The sequence below is a fragment of the Plectropomus leopardus genome, chromosome 6 (genome assembly GCF_026936395.1).
Source record: "Plectropomus leopardus strain MGB_pleo_1.0 chromosome 6, ASM2693639v1, whole genome shotgun sequence".
NCBI classification, from domain to species: domain Eukaryota; kingdom Metazoa; phylum Chordata; class Actinopteri; order Perciformes; family Serranidae; genus Plectropomus; species Plectropomus leopardus.
This window is the reverse complement of record NC_142181.1, coordinates 18612480-18639243: the sequence shown is the minus strand read 5'-3', so window position 1 is coordinate 18639243 and position 26764 is coordinate 18612480. Positions and strand designations below refer to the sequence as shown.

The window sequence follows — 26764 nt, the reverse complement described above, 5'->3', positions numbered from 1 at the left end:
TTCAATATTTTTAAAAGCGTTTGTTTTTGATGGCAGCAACTGATTTTTGTGTCTACTTGGGTCAGAGAAGAAAAAACTGTAAACACAACACAGATATGATCACATTTTAAGCTGATATGACAGATTTGTTCACAAACAGTACTTAAGCTTATAGAAGAGATATGCAGCAGCAATAGCATTTATTTGGAGCCAACCTGACAAATATAAATCGCATTTTCATTCTGTGGTTTGCCTTCCAACAGCTCCTGAGGGAAATGTCTGTCTTTTTATTAGCTAAATGCTCCACTATTTTGGCCAGCTAGCTGATAACTTTGTCTGTCTGCTGTTTGTTGCTAATAGGTAGTGTTTTCAGAACTTTCAGAAAAAGCTGCATGTATCTGAAAACAATGCTGATTAGAGCAGTGACATGTGACATGACCAAAGCAGTCCAGCTTCGAGCTATGAAACCAAAACAATAAACTGAATGACACTGTAGCGCCTAGTATCTGAGTGGTTTTGCAGTGCAAGTTGATGATCTGTAGGCAGGCCCTTTTTTATGCAGTAGATGGAGTCATTTCATCCATTATTAATATAAAGATATCGATTATACTTTAGCAGCGTTGGTCCAAGCATGTAACACCGCAGTGTTTTGGTGTAAGACATGGCAATGGTGAAATCACATCAGAGAAGTGTGATATTTTTAGTTAGGGTCTTGACAGGAAATCATGGTGAAACCTTGAATTCGAAACTTGCTGCAGTGTCGACTTTAATCTCCATCTCGGGGTTTTCCTTGGCATTTGTTGATCGTCAGACAGCGAGAAGTCCAGTGAGCTGAGTGATGAATACTTATGAAGCTGGGTTTTATATTTAGGTTTTAAAAAATCAAAAACTTGTAAAGCCTTACATGTCTTTACATGATCAAGAGGGAGTCTATTAAGTGCATAAAGGAATTAATATGTCCTTTGTTCACAGATTTTCCATCAGACAGAGACTGGTATTACCCCAGATGAACTGTCACTACTACTCTGCTTTATAGGCAAGCATTTTAATCAGTTGTAGATATTGGCTTGCTGTGACTCTACATGATGATATCAGATGAGTGGATATGTCTCGTCTTTGAAAGCTCGCACTAGTTGCTGTTTATTCAGCTGTGTGATCAGCAGGGAAAAGGTCACTTCGAACAGGTTCCAGATATGTAGCTCTGAATGTCTGATATGATTATGCTATAAGTTACAACGCTCAACCTGTAATTTTTCTCCTTAATAGATCGACTTCAGTACATTTACCTTTCAGTCTAGTTGTACTTAATTGTATGTTTTTTTTGCCTTATTAATTTCACACTTTTCCGGGTAGGTTACTTTTATGTCCTGGCTCTGCCTTCGCTCTGCCTTAATCTATTTAACTTGAGAACCTTTGTGCTAACCCAATATAATTGCATTAATTACAAAGCCGCCTGCTTTCAGACATCTGCTGCTCACTTTATTGTGCTTTCTTTTCTACCCTTGAGCTTGAACCTATTGAGGTATGTTATAGATCTTGTAAATGTTGGTTGTTCATGCATTTGCGCTTTAACATAATTAAGTGGTTGATGTGAAAATGTTTAATTATAACACTTCATTAATGGCCAGGTCCTTTAGAGATTTTGACAATAGTATTGAGTTTTTGTAGTCAAAATGAGTATTATTGATGCATGGGATTACTGGAGTTGAGCATTACGTCTTCATGAATAAAGGGGATTCATGTTCAGCCATACAATATATGAGATGGGCCATTTATTCAGTAGAATATATACAAAAACATATATAAGGAAAACATATGTTTTCAGTTTGTTTGAAAATATTGAAATATGAATATGAAAATTTCATATTGCGATGGTAGTGACCGCAGTTATCTCAGTTATCAGTGGGGTTGAGCCGAATACTTTGATGAAACAAGTATCTGGAACAGGTGCTCTACTTTTTGCAAATATCATCTGAGTAAAATGTGTAAATATCCATACTTGTGATGAACACAAATCATCATTTTGGTAGCTGTGTTCAATTTCTTACTCTCCTGATCAAAAATGATGTGTAGCTCTAATAAATAATAAATATAGCAACTTATGATCAATCTATATCAATTTCAGACTTAAATAACAACTTCTGGTCAGATCTCACACATTTTGAGTCCAGATAAGGATACAGATGAGTTAGCTGGTTGAACAGACATAAGTACAGAAACAGATGATGTGCACTTGCTCATCCCTGGTTATCAGTATTGCATGGTCTTGTTAAAGTCTGCAGTTTGGGGTTTCTCCAGCCTCCTTCCACAAGGGAACAACATGTAGGTTAGGTTATTTGGTGACTCTAAATTGCCCATTGGTGTGAATGTTAGCCTTAATGATTGTTTGTCTCCATGTGTCAGCCCTGAGATAATATGGGGACTGCAGTCCGGCCACTGTGATGTGTACTGTGAGGTGTACCACCTCCTGCCCAGTCTCAGCTGGGATAGACTAGAGCCGCCTTGCGACACTGAAAATTATAAGCAGTTACAGATAATGAATGAATGTTGAAATGTGCTTAAAAAGTACTGATGCACACACTGAAATAATTTTACAAAGTTTTACATTGAAAAGAAAAACAAAAATTAGGAGCAATATGCACCCCTTTTTTACATAAACATGAAAATAATAATTTAGACAATTCCTTATGTAAAAACAAAAACCATATCAAATGTGCATAAACATTAAAGAAAGCCTGAAATGCTGTGTAATGTCTATGTTATTGTAGATGAGGACAAGAGACCAGTATTACAGATGAGGACAAGGGACCAGTATTATAGATGAGGACAAGAGACCAGTATTACAGATGAGGACGAGGGACCAGTATTATAGATGAGGACAAGAGACCAGTATTACAGATGAGGAAAATGGACCAGTATTATAGATGAGGACAAAGGACCAGTATTATAGATGAGGACAATGGACCAGTATTATAGATGAGGACAAGGGACCAGTATTATAGATGAGGACCAGTAGTATTAATGGGTTTGCCTGTTGCGAGCCCACTCTGTAAGCAAAGAAATGGAAAACGAACCAATGTTGCATGCTGCGCCTTCGTGTGGGAGAACTTTGGTTGATGCTGGACGGTATTTACCATTAGATTTCCAAACTGTAGCAATCAAACATGGTTTTAATGATAATTAAATACTAAATGTTCTCAAATTTGCCACAGACTATTGTGTGAGGGGAAAATGGGGAAACGACCACCTGACTGTGCCTGTAAAAGTCACAGAAAACACTTGGGATTAAAAAAAAAAAAACCTCCTCCTTTTTCTGAATGTCCTTTATTATTGCTACAGTCTATTCTGAGAATGCATACACATATTCCACTTAGTTCTACAGTGTTAGGGTGGTGGAATTACATTATTTTTTCTGCATAAAAATGAGAAGAGTGCATTATCTACATCCAGTCCCTTTATAATTGGCTTTGCTAAGCCATATACAAGACAGGCGTCAGTTTTTCTGATAATTATACTACAATCAAACAAATACATTTTTGCACGCAGAATGTGTGTGAGTCATTTTTGAATATAGCATGTCTCATCTTTTTTTAATGCTGCTGTGGCAAACTGATTTATTATTATACATAGTGTAGCATCTGTAAAGTTGCTGCACTGACTGGAGTCTTAAGTCTCTACAGTGCCGCCATGAAACATTAACAGCAGACAGATGTTTTCAATGCTTTAGCTGCAATAAACTGTGCATTATGAAGGTATATTTCTGCTGCAGTCTCGAAAATATCAGAACGTGGTGGTTTCACATTGCTGCATTGTTCTTAATATTTTAAGGTTTTCAAGCTTTCAGGCTTTTTTTCATACAGATCAGATGTTTACATTAAATAGCACTCACCCTTTTTAAAGAGGGTTCCACACTAAAAGCGGCTCCCAAAGTGTATGGATTTATTAACAACAATACCTGCCATAGTGGGCGCTCTAGATTAATGGAGAAGAGTCTGCACAAAATGTCACCTAAGTATTAGTGCTAATATATCCATACACCTTGGGAGCAGCTTTCAGTGGATTGAAATTTTATTGTAGATTCAAAAGAAAAAGAAAATGGCTTTACATGCATGAGCTATCCTCAAAGTTTCTCAGATCGAGTGATGATTGGCGTCATGGACGACTCTGGTTCTTATTAATATGGACAAAGCAGCAGTTACAAGTGCAGATGATTATTTCTTACCTTTTTCTCACTCCTTTCGGTTCATTTCTTCTTAGCTGCCATCCTTGATGACCCTATGGAGTGCAGCAGAGGAGAGCGTTTGGCCATCACGCTGGCCAAAGACAGCATCAACAGGAGCAGTAACCGTTCCACCACTGGCAAGCTGGAGGTGGACATCTTTGAACTGCTGAGAGACAGTGAATATGAGATGGGGGAAACAAGTGAGTAACACAGGGAAGAAATGCCAATCAATTAGTATGATGAAGAAAGTGTTGATGTGTGTGTTTTTTGTTTTATTTTCATGTGTTGGTCAGTGTGTTTGTGTGTACGTGTAAAGAAAAAAGCAGAGAGAGGGTCTGTCATTTTGAAATCAGCAAGCCTGTCATTTCAATTCACCCTACTGTCTTCTTTTCACTCCGTCTCTCCCACTCCTCCCCCAAGTACACAGAGATAAGTCTGTCTGGTTTAACAACGTTTTGGTCAAACAGAAGCAAACAAATTATTGAAAATAGATGACAGACTGGCGTGTTGCGGGAACACAAAAATGAGCTGTCATGTTTCGATAGCAGCAGAAGTCAAACGGCGTGTTTATATTTGTCTGCTGGGTTGTTTTTATTTCTCTTATATATTGGCAATTTTTATTATGCTTTGGCAAGGCGGGTTGAAACATTTTCTATAAAAAATGGAGTGTAATAACAAAAACTAAGCCTTAATCTTTGTCAAAATAGAAATGACCGTAACAGGAAGGCTAATAGAGCTTTTTAAATGAGCAATTAAAAGAGTACTTCAAGCGCTGCTTCAAATGATCATTTGTATATCAATTACCTGGCGTCGTTGAATTTGTGAAGAAAACTGTTTTTTTTGCTTCAGAGAATCCAAAAACTGAAAAATATCTCGATGAATTGAGGTCATAGGGGTCTAGGTTTAGAATAAGCAAAAATATATCAAAGCATTTGTTTACAAACTCTCACATCACTCGCGCAGTATAATCATGTATATTATAGTCTCATTTATCCAGTCGCTTGCTCAGTACTTCCCAAACAGACAGCCCTTTCTGACGGGGAACCAAACCGAGAATAAGAATTTATCTATTCTCTTTTGAAAGCTAGAATCCACTTACAAAAACAGTCATTTTACTTGGCCGAACACGGGTTTGCTGGTCTACAGCTGCTTTGATCAGCAATTTGTTTGTGTTATTGTATGACTTTTGTGAATCCAAACCAACCCTTTAAAACATCACACAATAATGCAAACAAACTGACTGATCGAGGCAGTGGTACACCAGCAGCTTCTGTGCTTTGCCACTAACAATAACTGTTTTTGTCAGTGGAGTCTGGTTTTGAAGAGAGCATAGATTAACTTTTACGTTGAGTTCATTTCCCTGTTAGACAGGGATGTCTGTTTGGGAAGTACTGAGCAAACGACTGGGATAAAGGAGACTAGGATTATACTGCACTATTTGTTTTGGAGGTTCGTGAAGCATGGAGCGTTCACCAGAGGCATGGCAGAAAAACAAAGTTTTTCTCACAAATTTAACATAACAGGGGATAAGTAATTGAAATACAAATTGTTATTTGGATGATGTGCCACTGCTTTGAGAGACATCTTGTCGTTTGTCACATAGATGTGACAAACAACAAATGCACCACTTAAGGTGATTCCATTAACACAAGCTGGAGTACCGATTTGTTTTCAGTTGTATGAATGCTTCCACTTCACAGCTATCCTGTGAACGTCAGTGTACCTCGTGGTGACTTGTTGCCACAAACCTCAGTGTTTATTGGTTAGATTTCTTTAAATTTTTAATGAAAAAAATCCAAAATCAATACAGCACATTGTGTCTGCAGAAAACAACCAATATAAACAGCTATGACAAGACGTGCAGGGATTGATTTTCAATACAACGCATTACCACTTACACAAACCTGAGAGCGTCAGTGGTGCCGCTTAATCCATGGAAACATCGCTTCACTTACCACAACAACAAGAAACTGCATTACTTTCTCTGCCTGGTTTACTTCACACCCTTCCTAAATGTGGTTTCTCCTGCCTTTTCATGTGAATGGGCGCATGTTTTTTTCTCTGCATGTGTGTAAAGTAGCTTCTTTTGGTGTGTGCGTGCTGGATTGTGTTGTGTAAATATTTTGTGTGTGTGTGTGTGTGTGTGTGTGTGTGTGTGTGTGTAATTAGAGGCAGGAATTGGATTAGGGATGGATCAGTGGCTGCAGTTAGATGGAAATATCAGAGGGGCTGCTACCTGCCCAGAAAAGTCCCACCCCCACCTTTCAAGCACCCACTCCTGCATGTGTAGCATACACCTCCTAAATGGATGACTCCCTGGCTGCTTTTAAAGGCAAGAAACTCAACGTGACAAGACTTCTTTCACTGTTATACACTGTGTGTAAAGCCACATAACACACAGAGATGTTTGCTTTAGTGCTGCCATGTGTGCACCTGAGGTCATCGATGGCTGAGAACCGAGAACGTTTTAATCCCAAGAAATCTTAAGCCATTAAGATCTGAAAGGAAACTTGAAAGCACCATGACCTGAAGCTGAATTTATTGTTGTAGCTGCATTTTTTTTGTGTGTGTTTGTTTGTGGAAGTGCATTTTGTGTGACTGTCTTTTGGTATTTCTAGTTCTGTATCTCGTGTTTATCTGTCCGTCCTCTTTAAACCAGCAAACATGTCAAGCATTTCTCAAGTTGAACTCATTACAGCCTTCTAATCATTACAAGGTTCCAATAGCTTGTATTGATCAGTGAAATCAATATCAAGCACAGTAAATGGACTTCAGCTGACCTACTGACCTCCTGACCACAGTTTGATCACTACGTGAGGCGCAGTACCATCCACACAATTCACAGCGCTAATGGACTCCTTGACACTGACATCAGTGTGCCGGGAGTGACGACTAAGCTGCAGTTGGGTGGTTTTGACACAGACTTTTTCATGGACATTCGCTGTCTCTTACACATATACACACAATGCTTGCTGCAGCAGAGTGGGAGCAAATCACAGTGTCACAGGGGCCAGGAGCCTGTTGGCTGGCAGTCAAATCATTCAGCTTTATAATTTGGTGAAGCCATGCGGACAGGTGCAAATGTGTGCAAGTGCATGTACTGTAAATGTGTGCATACATGTGTATGTGTGTTTGTGTAAGGTGTCAGTGTGTTCATGTCTTACAGGCCCCATGGGTGACTAAGGGATTACTTATTAATCATTCGATTCACTGCCTCTGGATTCACAGCGCAGGCTACAACCCCAACCCCCACCCCCAACCCACCCACCCCGTCTTTCACACACTCAGCTGGTTAATTCTCTGCATTTGCCCAAATAACCAACATCAAATTATCATTGCACACACTCATTATGTGCACACATGTTCACACATGAACAGTATGTAGCGTCTGCACTTGTGTCTTCCTCACATCATTGACTGTAGTCATTTAATTAGAAACCAGGGATTATGAACTCACAATAAATGGCATTCTGTTTTCCAGTATGGGGAGATTAAAGCATATGGCTTGTGTACATCAGAGAGGGGCAGAATTCACATTTGCTGAAATGTTCCCGTATAAAGATATGTTTTTGTCCCCCAAGGTAAAGCCTTTAAATCAGTCCTTGTAAACGTAGAATGTGGAAAACAAGATGAGATGTGTGTGTCACTTTTGGGGATATTGTGGCATTCATGTGTAAATGTTCAAATACCAGATTTTATGTTTTAAGCCTCCAGATATTGCTGCCTGTCACTATTTCTGTCTCTCTGACTTTCCCGCTGTCTGTCACGCTGTTTATCTGTCTGTGTCTCTTCCCATTTCTATATCTCTCTGTCTCCTTATGCAAACGTCTGCTATATGAATATCAGTTTCTCCCACAAGCTATTAAAATCTCCTGGGCAGGGTCTGTAGGATTTTTCTGTATGTGCATCACGTTAGGTATATTAAACATGGACAAATGCATTTGGCCTTACGCAAGTTTCATTAACACATGTAGGTTCAGGTTCCCTTGAGACAGCAGAAGTGCTGGCTCAGGCTGCTATCTCTTTAACGGTTAAGATAGTCAGCATGTGCGCATCTGGCTGAAGAGGACCTTTTTTAAATGACTCAGATTCTTTAAGAAAGCCTTTACTTTCCCAGAAAGCACTGACTGACTTTTTCTCTCTTGCTGTCTCCGTTCTTTCTCTTTCCGCCCCCTCTCTCTGTTTTCTCACAGTGTGCCAGATCATGTCAAAAGGGGTGGTGGCAGTCCTCGGTCCCTCCGCCAGTCCAGCCTCCAACTCCATCATCAGCAATATCTGTGGAGAGAAGGAGGTGAGTTTATGCACCCAATTGGCCTGCAGCCGTGGGCTCGTGGTAGCCAGCGTGCTCACAGAGCAGCCAGGAATACAGTTTGGAACAATGATGCTCATTAGCAACTGCTCTTTTTTTTTATTTTGTTATTTTTTTGTAGGATATTGAGGGGGAATGAAGTCCAACTTGTTAGTGAAAATGATGAAATACCTCAATAGTGGCATAGCTCTCCATTGCAGTCCCACTCCAATCAAAGCACCGCTGGACATTTTATTTCCTCCATTCCCCTCATTAGCTTGGAGCAGTTTGGCCCGCTGAGGCTTGCCAGCCACTGTTTTGAGATTTTTATAGAAACAAATACATATATATAAAAAAAAGTTTTGCTTTCTTGATCACATTGTTTCGGTTGACAACAACTATCTTCTGCTGTCCTCTTTACTCCATCTTGTAGACGATTTAACGGATGATAGTGTGTAGACATTATTTTGGTAAACCATTCAACAGACAGTTTTTCTCATCTGCACAGTGAAGAAAAACATGTTTTCCCCACAATTCAAACATGACTGAGTGGATTTGGCTCTGGAGCACGACTGCATGCAAACAAATCTCAGTTGGATGCTAATTGGCTTGTCTGAACTCTGACATGGTGTGTTTTACCGTCTGATGTCAAGAGACAGAGCGCCTTTGAATTATACACAAACCATAAACTAGATCAAAATCAATTATAAATCAGAAAAAAGGTTTATCTGTGATGGTTTCACTGCCATGCTCTGACGCGTTCACTAAATTTGATACACTTTGCTTTACACGATTTGTAGGAAACCATTTGGATTATGAAAGTAAATAAACCAACATTGACAGCATGTCTGTGTACTAACTGCTGCCGATTTTAAAAACTACATGTCAGCTTTCTTTCAGTTCATCAGTCATTCAGTTCTCACAAGTGTGTTCTGGTATGCTCCCGCCATAATTGGATTGGGTCCGCAGAGAAGTCGCCTCTTTGACTGCATGGATTTGTTCAGCATGATGATTAGAAGACATCCCATTACCATCCCAGTCTCTATAATGTCCTCTGGTACAGTGCAGCCTGTCTTTCTAATGAGACATCAGTCTGTTGTAGTGGTAGACAGATCGGGACTCCCTGTTGTTAAAAATCTCTGGTGGCACTGACTTGCGGGGCCGACTGCTTTGAAACACTGACTGTGATAATACCACTGTATGAATATTAAAGACCCTATAAAGTGAAAAATTGCATTTTTGAGTTGTTAAGTGATATATACAGTAGAGTCATAAAATACTCCAAGGAGTTGATACTGGCCCTGAAGATTCATAGTTTTTCCACACTAGCTCAAATTTAATCTTATTTCTTCTTATTGCACAAGTGTGAATGGGCAGGGAAGTCATTAGGATGATCAGAATACTTAAAGAAGTGTTTCACTGCTGAAGAGATGGACTTGTCATACAACTAGGCTGTCTGTGCAGTGAGACACTTTTGATATTTGTGCTACATGTCCAAAGAAGACAGAGCAAAAAGGGCTGTTGCCTTTGCCTTTGCTGAAGAGTTAGAGAAACCTACAACTACTAGAATGCACTGTGCTGGACCAGACCACTAAAAACTCCCACTGATGAATGATATAATATAAGCTATACCATTTGACACAGGAAAAAATATGTTGTCTGGCTGAATCTCATATTATGGTTAAATGGTAAGCTAAAATATGTTTCTGAAAACATTTGAGGCAAGAAAAAGACAACTTAGTAACAGAATCTTGGTTCATATTTGATTAGCACTTCTTAGTTTTGCTGTTTCATCCCAGTATTTTCAGCTTCAGTTTTTACAATACAGAAAATGGTATAGCACCAACTCTCTGTTCACAAATTCTCATCTTACAGCCAATTTAATTTGTGTTTTGTCTGAGTTTGAGACAAAGACATGGAGAAAGAGAGGGAGAGACAGAGAGAAGAGTGGTTCTCTCTTGATCCGCTTCTATACTCTTTGTGTCCATGGTGGCAGGTATACAGAAATGCAGAAATACAACCTGTTGTTTGAGCATTTGCCCAGAGGCCAACAAAATCCAAACTGGGAGATGAGCAGAGAGGTCTGGGTGCTGGTAAGATAGAGGGGAGTTTATCATTGACAAATAGCACCCACATTGTTCGAACACAAAGTTGGTTTAAAATTGGTAAAATAACCCTTTGAGTGCTCAGCCCACATTTGTCACAGATAGGAGGCTTATAAAATCTACCGTTGTCATGTTAAATTAGTCTTTGCCTTTTCTCATTTGTAACACTTCTTTAAAAAGTCATTTCTGTCTGGCCTTGGCAAGTGCAGACACGTATTGTGTTGTCTGAATTCTATTTTTTAACTCCTAATGACTCAGAACTGCTGGAGTTGCTGGGGAAAAATATGCAAGGTGTTACCACATATAACTTGAGAGCGTCATAGAAATCATTTCACTAGCCGTTTGGGCGTCTTTCTTCTGCTCTGTATTTGAAATATCTATGTACAAAATCACTCCTGGCAACCATTGTCTCTCGGCTGTTCTGGAATTACTTGTTTTTAGTAAAGGATGTAGAATATTATTGTTTCAGGGCCATGACGCTCAACACACTGAGTTCTGTGCTGAAAGCTACGCTTCATGGTCAAGGGCAACTATGCAACTCTATCCCTGTACTTACACCTCTGTTCTAATCCATGTTTTCAATTAAGTACCTGAAATCAATACTTGAGTAAAAGTACAAATTGCTTACTGGAAAATGACTTTCGTAAAAGTTAAAGTCACCTATTAGAATTTTACTTGAGTGAAAGTCTCAAAGTATTTACTGCACCCATGTGTCAAAGGTATTTTAATGATATTAAATATAAAAGTATTCAAAGTAAGAGTAAATGCTGATAATAAAAAAGTAAATAGTCAGTATTCTCAGGATTATAAAGTTTATTTCCTCTTAACATATACAACACCTTAAAACAGTGTACATAGACTACATTTGAGGAAAAACAATGTATTTTTGATATACACATTAAATAATTTAAAGAACAAAATCAAGTTTTTCCTTCCCTCCCATTCAATCAATCAATCAATCAAATCTTTATTTGTATGGCACTTTTCATACAAAGAGTAACACAAAGTGCCTCACAGAGATTAAAAACAATAACAGAAATGAAAAACATCAATGAAAATCAAGAAAAATACAGACAGCCTGACCCTCCCACCCCCACCTAGACGTACGCAACAACACACACACAATCATGTAGATATTCCCACACATATTCGCAAAGGCACCCGAACATCCACCCTTACCACCCACACACACGCACACATACACCAACACACACCAATTGTTACTAAAGAGACATGGCTAGGCACTGAGACCTGAGGCGAGGGAGAAGCTACCTTTGGGGGCCAACCTCACTGAGAGAGGTCACGGTCCAGCACCGCCGGGGCGCCGCCACAGAGACCATCCCAACCCGGGCGGACAGGAGTGCCCGCACCAAGATGCCGAGCCCTCTAGCCACCCGGGCCGAAACAGTCCACGGTACAGCACCCCCAATGGTGGACCAGAGACCACTCCCAGTCCGGTAGGCCCCGATGAGGAAACACTGGAGCTAAAAACTAACACAATAAAATAAGGTAAAAGAACATAAAACCTAAGAACGTAAGGGACTGAAACAGTAAAATAAGACAAAGAATACAAGTGCACAGTAAAATAGATTAAAGGTTATAACCGCTAATAATTAGATAGATAAATAAATGGGAGACTAAAACAGTGGGATAAGATAAAATAAAAAAGGAGAATAAATAAATAAATAGTTAGTTAGTTAGTTAAAAGCCTGATTGAAAAGATGGGTCTTGAGCCTCTTTTTAAAAACCTCAACACTGTCTGTGATCCTTTAATTGTTTGTCCATCCCTCCCTCCCTTCCTTCACTGTTGTATAGTAAGTAACTAAAATGCTTCAGGGAATGTAGTGAAGTAAAAGTGAAAGCTGAAAGAAATATAAAAACTCAAATTAGGTACAGATACTGCCAAAAATACTTACTTCATTACATTACACAACTGTTGGTTAGTGTAATTGAGTAGAAACATAAAGTAGAATAAAATGAAAATACTTTTACAAGTACTTTAACTTTCTACCTAAGTAGAGTACTGGAGTTGATGTTCTTCCACAGTCTTGAAGAAAAAAAGCTATTCACAAAATTGTATTTGAAGGAAAACCATCTCTGCACTTACCTCCAAGTCTGATGCACTCGTGACCATCCTCCGCTCTGAAATATCGCTGCTCTTTCGTACATTGTGAAGTGCTGTATTTCAGAGGAGCAGGACAAAAACGGCGGCAGCTAGAATGTAATTCAGCCCATATGTAGGTCATCTTCACAGGTTGTGTGAAAAGTATTTGAGATTGTAAAATGGTTTGAAGTGTTTCTTCTCTGACATGGTTCAGTTAGAAATGTATAGTTTGATGTGCTGTGACATGTTTCTCACCTTGCAGTAACATCAAGAAAAACTTGATTTTAGAGTTCAAAAGGTAGCCAACGAGGATCGCTTGCTTTGCCTTTCAACAGCAGTAAAAGAAGAGGAGGAGAAAGTGCTGAATGTTTGAGCCTGTGAAAGTGGAGAGATCGTTCTATAGTAATGTTAGCAATTTAAATTCTGTCAGCCAAATCCACTCCAACATATGTTAATGCTTCTTATGTCAAGATCTGTAGCCTTTATATATAAACAGAGAGCTGGTGGTGTTGCCCAAAACAATTATATTCATGTTATTAGATATAATGTTGTGACCACCTGAAGCGCATGATGAGTCATTAAGAATATTCAGTCAGTTTATAGGAAAAGCTGAGGGATTTTGATAGGACAATACACTCAAATGCAAGTTTTGGACACTGATTGTCATGAAAATAGACACACAGGAGAAAACCTGTTTCCCTGTAAATATGTGATCCTCTTATCTGATTCTGTGCTGTATAAAATCTGCTAATACCTATGTTTAGGTTGGCAGAGAATTGATGGAGTAATCTAGCCAAATGGTTTTCACTTGTGGTCATCAGGACCCTGCTGGTTTTTATTCTAGTCATCAAATCAATGACTATTGAAAATGTGGAATGCATAGCTGGAAAACCAGCAGTTATAGCAGTTTGGTTCCTGATGATTAGGATTTAAAACAAGACAGTCTTAACTCAGGAGTAGTCCTCACTTGGATGCTTTTTAGAGCCAAGAGTGTGCAGATTTTTATTCCAACCAAACACCACACCAGCTGATTTTACTGATTAGGTCCCCCGTCTCAGGCTTGAGGTGTGCAAATCAGTGAAGTCAGCTGCTGTTCAGTGTGTGTGTGTGTGTGTTCTTTGTCAAGCACAGAAGGTCACATTGCTCTTGTCATGATCACTCTGAAGGGGATGACAGGGTAATGGCCCTTGTCGGCAGCACAGCCTCTTATTATTGGAAGGGTGTTGTAACTAACAATTCAGCACTATCACGACACATTAGCCACAATAACTGGGGTTTTATTAAATACACAGCAGATCCTGGAGATCCTGTCATATAGCATGTAAATACAGTTAAGATGAGATATAATTATCTATTAAAAACAAGAAATCTCCGTGACTGAGGGGAAAACACCCTTGCATGTTTTTCGAAAGCAGATGTTGCATTATGAAGTGCTTCAAAGGTATACTATGCAGGATTGCTGGTTACTTTTTACAAACACTGAAATTGAAAGCCAACCCCATATTCACTTTAGTTTGGCATTTCACCTCAATATATTTGCTTTTTTTTTGTTTGTTTTTGTTTTGTTGTTGTTTATTGTTTTGGGGGTTTTTTTTGGCTCTGCTACTAGATGTCCACAGCTGACAGTGTGGCACCTGGTTGCTACTTTTTCGTAAAGCTCTGACCTCACCTGAAAAGCTGTGGGAATATACACCCATGAACATCCCAAACACAGTAAAAATAAGATGAAAGTAAGAAACACTGACAATGTTCACATTTAGCAAAAATATGATTGGTTCTTATTTACATTTCTGGACATCTTCAGTTTTAAAAGGTTATTAAGAAAAACTTATTTTCCATGGATTTGGGCCTCTTTTGAAGTGTTGCTGTAAGTTACATAGTTTTTTCCACTGGTTTATTCGACCTGTTTTTTGTACAAATTTCATAATTAATATAATGAATAAAAACATATTTTTAAAAAAGTCATTTGTTAATTCCCAAATCCTACTAAATTCTTTACAGATCCACATATACACATATGGATATGGGCTGTAGGTGATTTTCCTTAATTTTTGGAGAGGGATGGCAGGTTAACAAGAGGGACTCAATTTAGTAATTTTGCTAAAAAGGGGCAACTGCACCCCCATTCATCCTCCATTAAATTGTCTTATGGACATGGGGGCATGACACAGACACACACAGCCTTATGTTCTCCGTCAGCTGCCGCCCGCCTCTCAATTCCAACTTGAAAGTGAAAAGACAAAGCAACAGGTTAGGTTGTGCATTAGTAAATTGCTCTACTACATATTCACAGAGTTATATTTTATTTATGATAATATACTGTATCAAATTACACAAGGCCTTTTTAGAACCGAGGTGAAAGAAGCGTTTAGGGAAAACTACTTTTAATGCCGGTGCACTAAAACATTTATGATGTTACATTGTAGATATTACTACACGTTTGGCAAAGATAGCAATTCTGTTGGGCTTTAAAAGCAATGCATCTGGTTGGGCAGGTGCATATTTTGAGTTCTGCTTTTGTGGCTGGTTTTGTCACACAGACATGGCAACCCTGCCAATCACAGAGGACCCTAAGAAATTCTAGTCCTGTATTAACAGGGTTAAAGTGAGACTCAAATCTTTTCAGCTCTGCACACATTAAAGCCCCATTGTGGTGGGAAAGAAAAAGGCAAGCAAGAAAAAGCTCTCCTGCTGAGTCAGAGTTGAGCTGAAGTCGAGGTCATAATATACCAAGATGGCAGAGTTATTCTGTATGAGATGAGCAGCGCAAATGTTGATGTTGCATTACATTAAGTCAGGCTCATCCAGTAGCACAGAAACCAGTAATCCTTTGGAAATAATGTCAACCTTTACTCTATTCTCTGCAGCTCAATAGTCTGCAGCACCCCTGAGGACTGCTCAGCAGGAGATGAATAGATTGGCTAGTGGATGCAAGCAGGTGCTCGTGCCTAATGTTTGCTTTTTTTTTTGCTTTGTGATTGTTTGTTATTTTTTGTTGGTGCACAGTAAATGTGCTTTGTTCTTTCAATATTGGTTTGTGTCATTAATGAGCTAAGTGGCTAACTAGTGTCTTGAATCCACCCTGTCAGTCTTCCAGTTTCCTTTTTTAAATGAAGGTAAGAGAATACTGCCGCGTGCTAGCATGAAGAGTTATTTTATCTCAAGCAGGCGTAGAACCAACATGTTCTCATCCCAAGTCGTTACATGTAGCTGCTTTGTGGTGGACTTCTGGGTCTATTTAGTACATTTTAGGGATCCTTCTGTGTCTGCTCTTTACATTTCGGGATGCTGCTACTGTGATATCACAAAATGCACATGGTGGGATGACGCAGCACATGGTTATGTTTAGACAACACAAGCACATGGCAACCAACACTGTGACGTCAACAAACGATGTTGAAGGAGGCACATGGTAAGGTTTAGAAAAAAAAAACAAAAAACATCACATTCAGATGGGAAGCAAACATTGGACTTCTACATGAAAGTCCAGGGTTTGTTGATCTGGTTTGGACTGGTGTGGTCCAGTCACATTCTCAACTGATGCTGCCCAGGCATCATGCGCACACGACAGGTGCCTTTAGGCATTGGGATCATATGCCTAAAGTACTGTCAAAGTTGCTGAATTTGATGAGTTTGGAATGAGAACAGGCTAGTAGAATGTATGTGGTAGTTGGTTATTGGCTGTAGTCTTTGTGGTGTGATCAGGGGCAACTTTTTGGCTGAGACACAGGCAATGTGAGGCAATGCAACAGTCTGCCTTTGTTTCCATTTGTTCCTAATGTCAGTTTGGTGTGAATGCAAATGTCAGTGCATCAGTAATTTATCACTTGTGATATTAAGGATTAATTGAGAATTTGTTGAATTTTACAGAATATGTGTTACACCTAACTAATATCAGGTTAGCTTACTTGTGTGTGTTTGTTTTTGTTGTATTATTTGTCTATAAAAGGTATAAACAGGTCACCCGGAGCTGTAGGAGCTGGAGAGGGATATATGTGTGTCTGTGTGTTTGCGTGCATACAATACTCCGATCACCTAATCCCTCACTGTGAGTGTAAGGCCACAGATGCTGGCACTCCGGTGGCTGGTTGCCCGGGACACTAGCGGCAATATTGCAGCTGACAGACCCCACTAGGTGATCAGCACATCATCCAACAGTCCCTATCAATCACTCCCCGGGCTCCACTGCTGCTGCAGAGGCTACTTCCACCGGGGCGACAGAGGAGTGGGACTGAGCCCATCTGGGTTCCACACTAATAGTGACTAATAGAAAAACAGCTACTGCAGAAAAAAGGTTGACTGTGTGCATCATGTTGGTAGTTTGTTTCCATCTTATGCGCTGTGGCGAGCAAACCTTGGGGTCAGGATTTGGAGGAAGGGTAGATTAATATTGACAAATGAGAAACATTAACTGCAGCTATGGATTGAGGGGCTCCTGTTGCTTTACAGGTGCTTTTCTGCTGCAGCTAACCATTGTGCAGTGCAGTTTTCTTGTTTTGTTTACTGTGAATCTCAAGGAGAAGAATTTTCATTTGTATTTATAGGTGGTGACTTAGATGCAGTATAAAGGAATGAACTGAGGACTTACCTCATTTGGTTTGCACAAAGCTCCATTTGCACTCCCCATGTTGTTGTTTTCATACAGAGCCTTGAACTGAGGTCATTTTGCCATTAGCCATCGAAAGCTTTTAAACTAAATTGAGTAAATGTCAGTGATTAAATTTTCATGTGCCAAATCTTTTATCTGAATTTGGTGTTTATCCTGTTGCTCTAAGCCACCTTCAGCTCAGTTTAAATGCTCTTACTTTCTGTTTTCACCACTCACTTCCTCTCATCTACCATGAAGGATGGAAAATGTGCAATATCCCCGAGTATGCTAAAGAGGGGAACCACATTCCTTAATGATTCAAACACGTGTCAGAGGTGGTCTTTAATATTAATGTCCAGTCTGATGTCCAGGGGGTTGCTTTGGGCTTGTGAAGCCATCTGGTTGCAGGAGTACAGAAAGATTACACTTTGGTTAGGTGGTGCTCAGGTTAGATTAAGAGGTGAACCTGAGGTGTTCTGGGCAAACAAAGAGCACGCTGGATTGAGGTTAGGGGTCAGTGATATAGCTCAAGCCCTGGAGATAGGCAATAATGAGAAGTTTGTGCTTTCATACACATACACATAGACACACAGAGACCAACAAACACACTTCTGACTCACTTTCATATGGCCAACGTGAAAATGCATTAGATAACCAGCAAATTGTTTGCAACTGAAGTTCAAGTTAAAGTTCAAGTTCTTTATTTATCATATGTGCAACAATTACAGAGAGGCATTTGTTGACAGCCTCAGGCTCACTCAAACTATGTGAATTAAATACACATAGAATGTAGCAAAAGGTCACACAAGTAAAGTTACACTATACTGCAAATGAATAAACTGAATATAAACAGGAATGTAGGATATTTAAATGCATAATGATAAGGATAATTATACAGAGGTATTAACACCTGGAAAACAGTACATAAAGGTATATAAAAAGGTAAAGTGACAGCATAATGCTACAGTGTTAAGTGATTAGCTCAAGAGTTCAACAGTCTTAAGGCCTGCTAGATGAAAGTGTCCCCGAACCTGGTGGTGCAGCAGCAGGCAGAACACTCAATGCATTTACATGCACAGTTAAGTCGAGCTACGGTTATAGCTCTATAAGGACATTAAATTGGACTACTGTCCTTATCGCAGTATACAAGCACCAGGGGAGAGTCGATTTATTGATGGAAGTATGTCCAACTCCACCACGGTAGGTGGTGATATGCCCTCTTTAGCTAGTTGCTATGGGACCTTCTTTTGGTTGACCCGTTACGTCACATACCAGACAATATAACAAGCATCAAATGCGTTGTATATCAAATGGTGAGAACATGGATAACTTTTCTGCACTTTACATTTCATATGTAATTTAACATCTTTGACAAAGGAGATGCTTTTTCCCCTTCTTCATTTTCTTCTTCTTTTGTTTTTTATGGATTTATTCTATGAAATTAAACTGTTTGATTCCCGGGTCAAAGCCCGGCACGAAAACTATGGAGTGTGAGCAAAATGCCTAACCACTTCAGGTCCAATTGAGGCATATACATGAAAGAGTAAATAGATCCTTGACCGCAATATCTAGGTGTGCTAGTCTGACGTTTATGTCACATTTTTACATGTATTTTAAAAGTCCAGTCTTTATTGGATTAACACAATAATTTGTCTTTTTGAACATGGATGGAGATGAGGGCATGTCCTTCTCTCTGTTGCTTCCACTATCAGCTCCTTAGTTTTGCTGATGTAGGGATGGAGGTTGTTGTCCTGGCATCGAGATGTCAGATCTCCTCTCTAGGCTCTCTCTTTGTCCATTGGCGATTAGGCTGATGATGGTGTATTGTCAGCAACTTAATGAGGGCTATGTGTAGCCATGCAGCCGTGCATACAGCAAAGGGCTGAGCACAGAGCCCTGAGGTGCTCCGATATTGAGAGTCAGGGTGGAAGATGTGTAAAGTTGCCCATCTGCACAGCCTGGGGTCCAGCGTGCCCAATCACAGAGGGCAGTGTTGAGTCCCAGGTCTCTGAGCCCGATTACAGCTTAGAGGGTTTTCAATGCTGAACGGCGCTTTCACATGTGTGTTCCCTCTGGTCCATGTGGGAGAACGCAGTGTGGAGGCCTAGAGTGATGGCCTTGTCTGTGCATCTGTTGGGTGTTTAAGCAAATTGAAGAGGGAGGTGATGGATTTAACGACTCAAAGCACTTGGTGGAGGTTTGGGTGAGTGCTGAAGGGCGGTAGCCATTCATGCAAAGAGCTTTGGTCTTTTTGGAGACAGGAATAATGATGGTCTTCTTGAAACATGTTTGGACCGGAGAAAATGTCTGTAAAAACATCTCGAGGTTGGTCTGCGCACACCTTGAGAGCTGAAGACACGGCAGCCGTTCTCAGCACCTTCTTACTCATCTTACCTGAGTGCCATTTTTATGTGTAGATGTTTGAGTACTACATTATTTTTACTTTTAAGGTCTCTAAGGTGTTTTTCTCCCTCCCTCTCTCTGACGGAGATGCTCTCCCAATTTCATTTTCAGCCTCTCTCTTGTGAGCACTGCTGTTTGAGGTAACGCTGAAAAACTCATTCTGTCCTCGTAAAAAAAGAACCTCTTCCTTTCTGAGTCTAAGTTTTTCCAAGATAGTCGGGAGTCAAACATATTCCTCGAGATTACTTTATTAGTAGGCAAATTAACTCTGTAGGATTCCTCCACATGGCGAGACAGGAGCAACTGTTGAATAGAGACATCAGACAAAGCTGAGGCACAGTTGATTGCTCGTGAATGGATACTGAACAAATTCGAAAAGCTTTCTTCGTGCTCTCGGAGAGAATGATTTTGCAGGTCCACTGCTTCATTTTTGTCATTATTGTGCGGCATTCATAATCTCAGTCATTGAACAATTGCCATGGATCCGAATGTGTTCATTAACTTGTCCATTCACATGTCCAGATACTCAGCTCGCTGTGTTTGCGTTCAGTGTCTGTAGAGCCGTCCAAACGGATTTAAATGGGTTAGTTGTCTGGCAGTTCAGTGCTACACATGGTGTGGAATTGCTTTTTGTGACATGAAAAGCCAGCTAGCCAAACCAGTAAATCCTCTCTGGCCAGAGACCATTTACACGGTCGCTATGCTCACTTTAGACCGTCTTGCAGCCAGACGCTGCGCCATGGTTGGTTGCAACAAAGCCAGCACACCACATCGCCTATTCATGTACGGCCAACTTCTGCTCAGCTTTGCTTTCACTCATGTGGACACAGGTATCATACAAATATTGCACCTGCTCTGTAATACCCAGTAAAAGCAGAAAACACAAAGGGTATGGGTTTGTTTTTACCTTGATGGCTATGCTTTGTTCTTATTGTGATAACCATTTGCATTTTAAGAACATACAAACAAAAGTAACAAAGGTAGGTCAAGTAATTTTGTGTCAAGATAGCAAAAATCAAATGAATGTTCTGGTCCCATGTTTTAATACTGAAATTACATTAGTGTGTAGTTTTCATTATAATCCTAACTTTGACAGTAAAACAAAACACTGCATCCATATATTGTGATGGAAATAATGAAATAATAAATAAATCCTTTGATTTTAGATAAGCTGATAATGTCATTAGTTGCAAATTTCATGCCCTGTTACACATCATTGCATAATATAGTTTTCATTTTGCTTTAATCATAGCAGTGATTGTGTTTAAAGTTTTATCAGCTTTAGAGCTTTAGAGTAGCTTTATTTGGCTTCAGGCGCTGCAATCTCCAACCAATTAGAGATAAAGGAAATGTGTTTGAAATTACAGAATTATCCTTTAACACCGCCTGGTGCTGTGTTTACATGTGTGAATCAAACAGATTGCTGCATGGATTAGCAGAACAGCATCTTTCTGACTAAAGTGCTTAAGCAAATTCAAACTTGACCTTGTGAGAAAAAATAACTCAGGTCAAGGTCCACCACTGAGCTTTTTTCTTCAGCTTTTAATCTTTTATTTCATCTCTCCTTTAACAGTTTTTCTCAGTTGTCATGGAGACAGCTTGGTTGTCACAACCTGACCTAAATATCTAAGCTCGCACAATGACAGGGAGTGATTTATGAATTACCGACAATTAAGCAATCATGAGATGTGGTTAAAAGCTCAAGGGAAAAGCTAGTAAGTGGACCATAAGTGGACCAGTCTTTTTTTTTTTTTTTTTTGGATAAACTGCTTAGTGTTGTTTTTGCAAATGTCAAAATTATTTTTGACAAACAATGAAGACTAAAGCCTTGTGCTATACCAGTGACAAAATGAAAAAGAAATTCAACAAGTTAAGAAATATTTGTTGATGATTTTTTTTCGGACGACACATATTTGAATACTGAGCATTTCACTGAAACCACCGCACCGTCACATAATCAGCATTGTCATTGTTGTTTTTACTTAAATAAACCTAATAACCTAACCTAATATGCTTCCATGCTGTTAAAAATAATAATAACTTCTGTAACACTCTTGCTAAGCCTAAACGGTCAGGTTTCATAAGACAGTCTACCTTGCACAATGACTACATGTAATTTCAGACATGCATATTGCCTGTAAAAACATATCAGCTAATGCTCATTTAAATGAGTAGTTCTCTTTACGTTACCTTGACAACAAAGTATGTTCACTGTTCATTCGTCAGCTTCTCACCATGACCAGCCAGTTCAACTGCTGCTCTTCCCCAGATGTTGTCTTTTTAATTGTTGTCTTTAGTCTTTTCTTGGATGTTGATTAACAAACATATTGTTGTATGATGTTATGAAGAGAACTAGGATACTGACGTCAAAAAAAAGCTGTTGATTGGATAAGCAAACTGAGTTAGTTTATTGGTTGGCTCGCTTTTGTCAGCAACCTAAACTAAATAACGCAAGTTTTGAATCTGGTGTGAATCGACTCAGGGAGATAAATGGGCTCAGAATTTTTTTATTGAGATTATTTTTATTGATTTTTTGCACAAATAATCCATGTCTGCTCTAAAAAGCACCTGAATCACCATTTTCTTTGTAACTCCTTTTTATGTTCTCACCATGTATCACTATAGTACACAATTTGGCTCTCTAGTTTGTAGCAACAGATCCTGCAACATAACTTTCCCTTCAACATTTTTTCACCTGTTTATGTTGTCAGGAAGTCATGGTAATTAGATTTGCTTGGTCTTGATGGGGTAGGTGAGAGTTCTTCCCGCAGTTCAATGAGACCTGCCAAGTTCCAGCATGATGGGTCTGTTGCCTGAGTGTTTTTTCCTTGTTGAAAATGCTACTCAGCCCATTTGTGTTTCTTAAACCAACTGTGAACAACCTTGACAGAGTCAACGAACCTTCATTCTTCTGTTGATATTACAAAAATTTCTGTGCTTTGCTGCTTTGAGGTAGACCATTCTCCTCTTTCCCATTTATTTGTCTTCTTTCCTTTCAACCCTACCACAGTTTTAACCAATTTTCACCTCTCTGCCTTTGTCCCTCCTCTAATATCTGCTATTACTGCCCTTACACAAGCCTCATCTCTCGTCACTCTCCTTGTCCTTACTGTCACCTCTGTCTTTCTTTTCCTCCTCTGTCTCCTCTTGTTCCTTATTTTCTCATTTCACCTCCTCAACCTGTCTCTTTCCTGACATTTTCGACTTCTTCCCAGACACCAGCTATAGATGACTACCAGGTCAAGAACCACCACTGTTAAGAAAACTAATAGAAATAGTATTCAGGAACCTGTTCCTTCTCTCTCTGCTTCTCTCTAATCACCCTCCATCAGTCTCACGCTGAATCTCTATGTCTGAGGGCGTAGTGGTATTAGTTCTGCTGTGTCGGTCTTGTTCTGCTCGGGGGGGTCAGCTTATGGTTCAGCTCTCCACTGTAATTGGGCTTTAAAGCCACTATATGTAAAATCAAACACTCCAGCCAAGAGCGGCGTTGTTTTGTCAGCCAGTGGCGCGTCATTGGTCACAAGCAGTAATCAGATCTGATTAAGCAAAACTGATCTGCATTTTTTCCCAGTACAAGCAGCTAGAGGAGGAGCCACATCAGTGAGATATATGTAGCTTGAATTGGAAAATTTAAGCCGCAGCTTGCTTATTCGTGGCAGTGCAGGAGCAGTAAGGTGCCTGTTGAATCCCAATAGGATTTCTGCATTTCTTAGACACTCACAGCTTAGTATTGGTTATATTCCCCTCTCAAAAAAGACATGTAAAGACAGGAAATTTTATGCAAATTACTTTTTCATAGCAACCTTCAGTACAGTACTTAATATTATCCCATAACTGAATGCATTTCACATCCCAAGTTTTCATCCATTTATTTCACATTTTAAGGCTCCTACTCAACATCTGTTGTAATTGTTAGGATTCATTAGGATCCAAAGAAAGAAACCTTCAAATTAGTCCTCCAACAGTAAAAAGACTTTCTTCGTTTAGATTAAATTGCTATTTTAGTTTTGTGTATTTGTATCTGGCTGCCTGTGTCTTTGTGCTGGAAAGTCTTGGGAATTAAATCTTAGGCTCAGGAGTGAAAGTAAAAAAAAAAGGTTTAATGGAAGGTGCTCAGTTGAAGAAGTCTCAGAAGTAGAACTGCAACATCCCCACCAAATTTATTTCCCTTTTTGGACTTCAGAGGAGCTTTATTGTGTGCATCAAACTAGAGTTTATAAGCTTCTAGTGCTACTTAAATGGCAGGTCTGAACATATTCTATGGCTGTTCCCTTCAGTGTCATTTCAAAATGCTCAGTGTAACACAGAAGATGATTTTATGATATCAATTATACACTACAGCTATCTGAGAATTAAACGTATTGAGCACACTGTGAAGGTGCTGATGATGCTTGTTGTCATTCTTTGTGAAATGAAGTCTTGTTTGGAAGCATTTCTTCCTCTCCGCTATGACTTTGATGTCAGTGTTTTGCAATGCAGAACTGTCAAAAAAACATGCCAGCATCAATAAAAGAAGTTAAAGTTTAAATGGGACTCACTGGGAGGTTTAGTGTGACAACAGCATTCGTGACAGCATTCTGATGACATTAGATATCCAAAAGCCAGAGATTGTTTTGTATTAAGTTGCTGTGAGCTGTAACTTACCAGTTCTTAGCAGAAGAGAGAGGATAATATTATCTCAGATCCTCACAGTGCAGAGTCGCTCCTTGTCATCTGAGCCGCTGCATCACATCCACTGCAGCCTCTACCAAAGAATAGTTTGAGAGTCAAGAGCACTCACTCTGCAGCAAAATCTGGGGACCAAATCATCTCCAGAAGCACACTGCACAGCACACTGGCTAGCAAAAAAGAACCCCAAAAAACACAACTCCTCAACTTGGAGCAATCTCATTCGACTGAGGGGTCTCTGACTGATAATTCAAATCTCTGACTTTCAGGGAGCCGCCCTACTCTTAAATAATGTAGACTAAAATACAAAATTATTAAATAAACTACAGTTACAGTAAAGTTAAATAAAGTAGCTATTGCTAAATAATTAGCTCAAATAAAACACTATTATAATAATGTTTAATTAAATACTGTTCTAATGAAGTTAAATGAAATACCTTTATAATACAGTTAAATTATGTATTGATTAAGTTAATAAATCAAAGCAGAACCCATAGTGCTTTTATTTTAAAAGGCCAAACTCGCGTCAGGCCCGAAGTGTCGATGTTTTGCTTTGATTTCGTAACTTCCTGTCAATAGTTGGGTGTTAGCAGGAAGTTGCACTGTTACTGCAGTACCTTTAAACATGAGGGTTTACCTACTTTGAGCACCAAAAATCTAACAGCCTAACAGCTCTCCAGTCCATATACCATAAAGATATGCAAGTCACACTGGCACTATGTGGTCACAAAATGTGACTAAATAGTCACAATCAGAGATCTGTAGTTACAAAAACACACACTTCACCTGCTCACACTACCACCACTACCTGTCATTAAGTTAGACTGGAGACAGCGCAGTCTCCAGTCGATATATATTAATAGTATTTGCAAGTCGCAGTGGTACTCTATTGTCATAATCAAGAGCCTTGCAAAACCCCTGCTTTTTGTGTGTGTGTCTGCGAGAGGCAGAGAGTCATAGGAGAGAAAGGGAGAAACCCTGTAGCAAGTCTCATGCCGGTGGCTTAACAAAACAATGTGAAAATTCAGGCGTGATGGTCATCTTATACTCATTTTATTTTTCTCTTGTGGAACAAGCAGCGATACATCGTAAAACAACTGCAGTTACTTTCTAAATGCACATAGAACAATATGTCTGATGAGTCAATTTATCAGTATGGCTGGAATAATTGTTGTTAAAGTTTTTACATGAAGTCATTTAATTCTTAAAACACCTGTCATCCATGAAACTGCAATATTTTTTAAAGATATCTGCAATGTTTTTGTAAATAATATAATAGAATGTACAATATTTGGTACATTCATTGAATATAATGTATAGAGGTTATGCATATTTACCTACAAGTGCTTAATGCTTGTAGCCACTGAAGCTACAGCCACTAATGATTAAAAATGAGTTTAATTTAATTCAGATGATGACTAATACATGACACCGTAATTCATTTATCTGAGGTTTATGTACCCTGGCATACCCGTGCACAAATCTGTACACTTGAGTGAAAGAATGTGTGTGTTATGCTGAGTGTCACTCCATACAGGATTCCTCTGTTCAGTGTGCTTGCGAACAAAGCGCAGGTGCTTCTGTCTCTGCCTGATCATAATTAGAGGAGCACAGCTGTCGTCTGCACCTCTGCTGACCCTTTTCTCACAACACTATTGATCTGTCTTGTCAAGGCCGCACTGGCAGAACCACCATGTGCATATCCAAATCCACTATCTTGTCATCAGGAAGCAGTCTCTTGATTTGATCACTGAGATGAAAGCGAGGGAAAACAGAGTGACTCCCAGGTGAGCAGCAAGCAAAATGGATTTCAATTTAGCTGATTGTTGTCATGAAGAGTATAAAAAAAGACTGCTCTGTGTGACAGTGTTGCTTTTGTTTTTTCTTAGTCTGCTATGTCAAGCAGCAGAGTTTTTATTTTGGAAAGAGACAATACTCAAACCAGCTGATATTGCTCATCTTTTTCTGCCAGCTGCTCACTGAATTAATGCTCTGCTGTTTTCAGTTTGTGAACTGAAAGTCATCAAGAACATTTGAGTCTTTTGTCTTTCCATCAGCATGTTTGTGTTCCACTCAGAGGCCAGGTTCTCAAAGATTTGTTGACCAACTGCTTGCCAATTTTGCTGTTGTAAAGTTTAGCTGTGCTTTGTTTGGGTGGTGTAAGTCAAACATTTGGCTAGATTCCCAGAATAGGACTAAGCCCACTGTAAAAAAAACAACAACAACAAAGAAAACAGTTTTCCCAACAAAGCTTCCTATAGAAAATGGTGAAAGCAACAACACAAATATGTTTTTATGCCTCTACACCAACCATAGCTGTGGCCAGGAGCGTGATGTTGTCTGTCCCACTCTCATGATCATGATATCTCAAGATCACCTTGAGTAATTTTTTTCAAATTTGGCA

The 26764-nt window shown here is 39.4% G+C and overlaps 1 protein-coding gene across 5 annotated transcripts in view; it reads left to right on the top strand.

The window, feature by feature from the left end:
- Positions 1-26764, top strand: part of grik4 (glutamate receptor, ionotropic, kainate 4) — a 391090-nt gene that overhangs the window by 228681 nt on the left and 135645 nt on the right. For all 5 annotated transcript variants that reach the window (XM_088078927.1, XM_088078926.1, XM_088078929.1 and 2 more), the window contains 2 exons: positions 4237-4401; positions 8395-8492. In XM_088078927.1, the coding sequence (XP_087935053.1) occupies positions 4237-4401; positions 8395-8492 (263 nt within the window). The remainder of the gene's footprint in view (positions 1-4236; positions 4402-8394; positions 8493-26764) is intronic.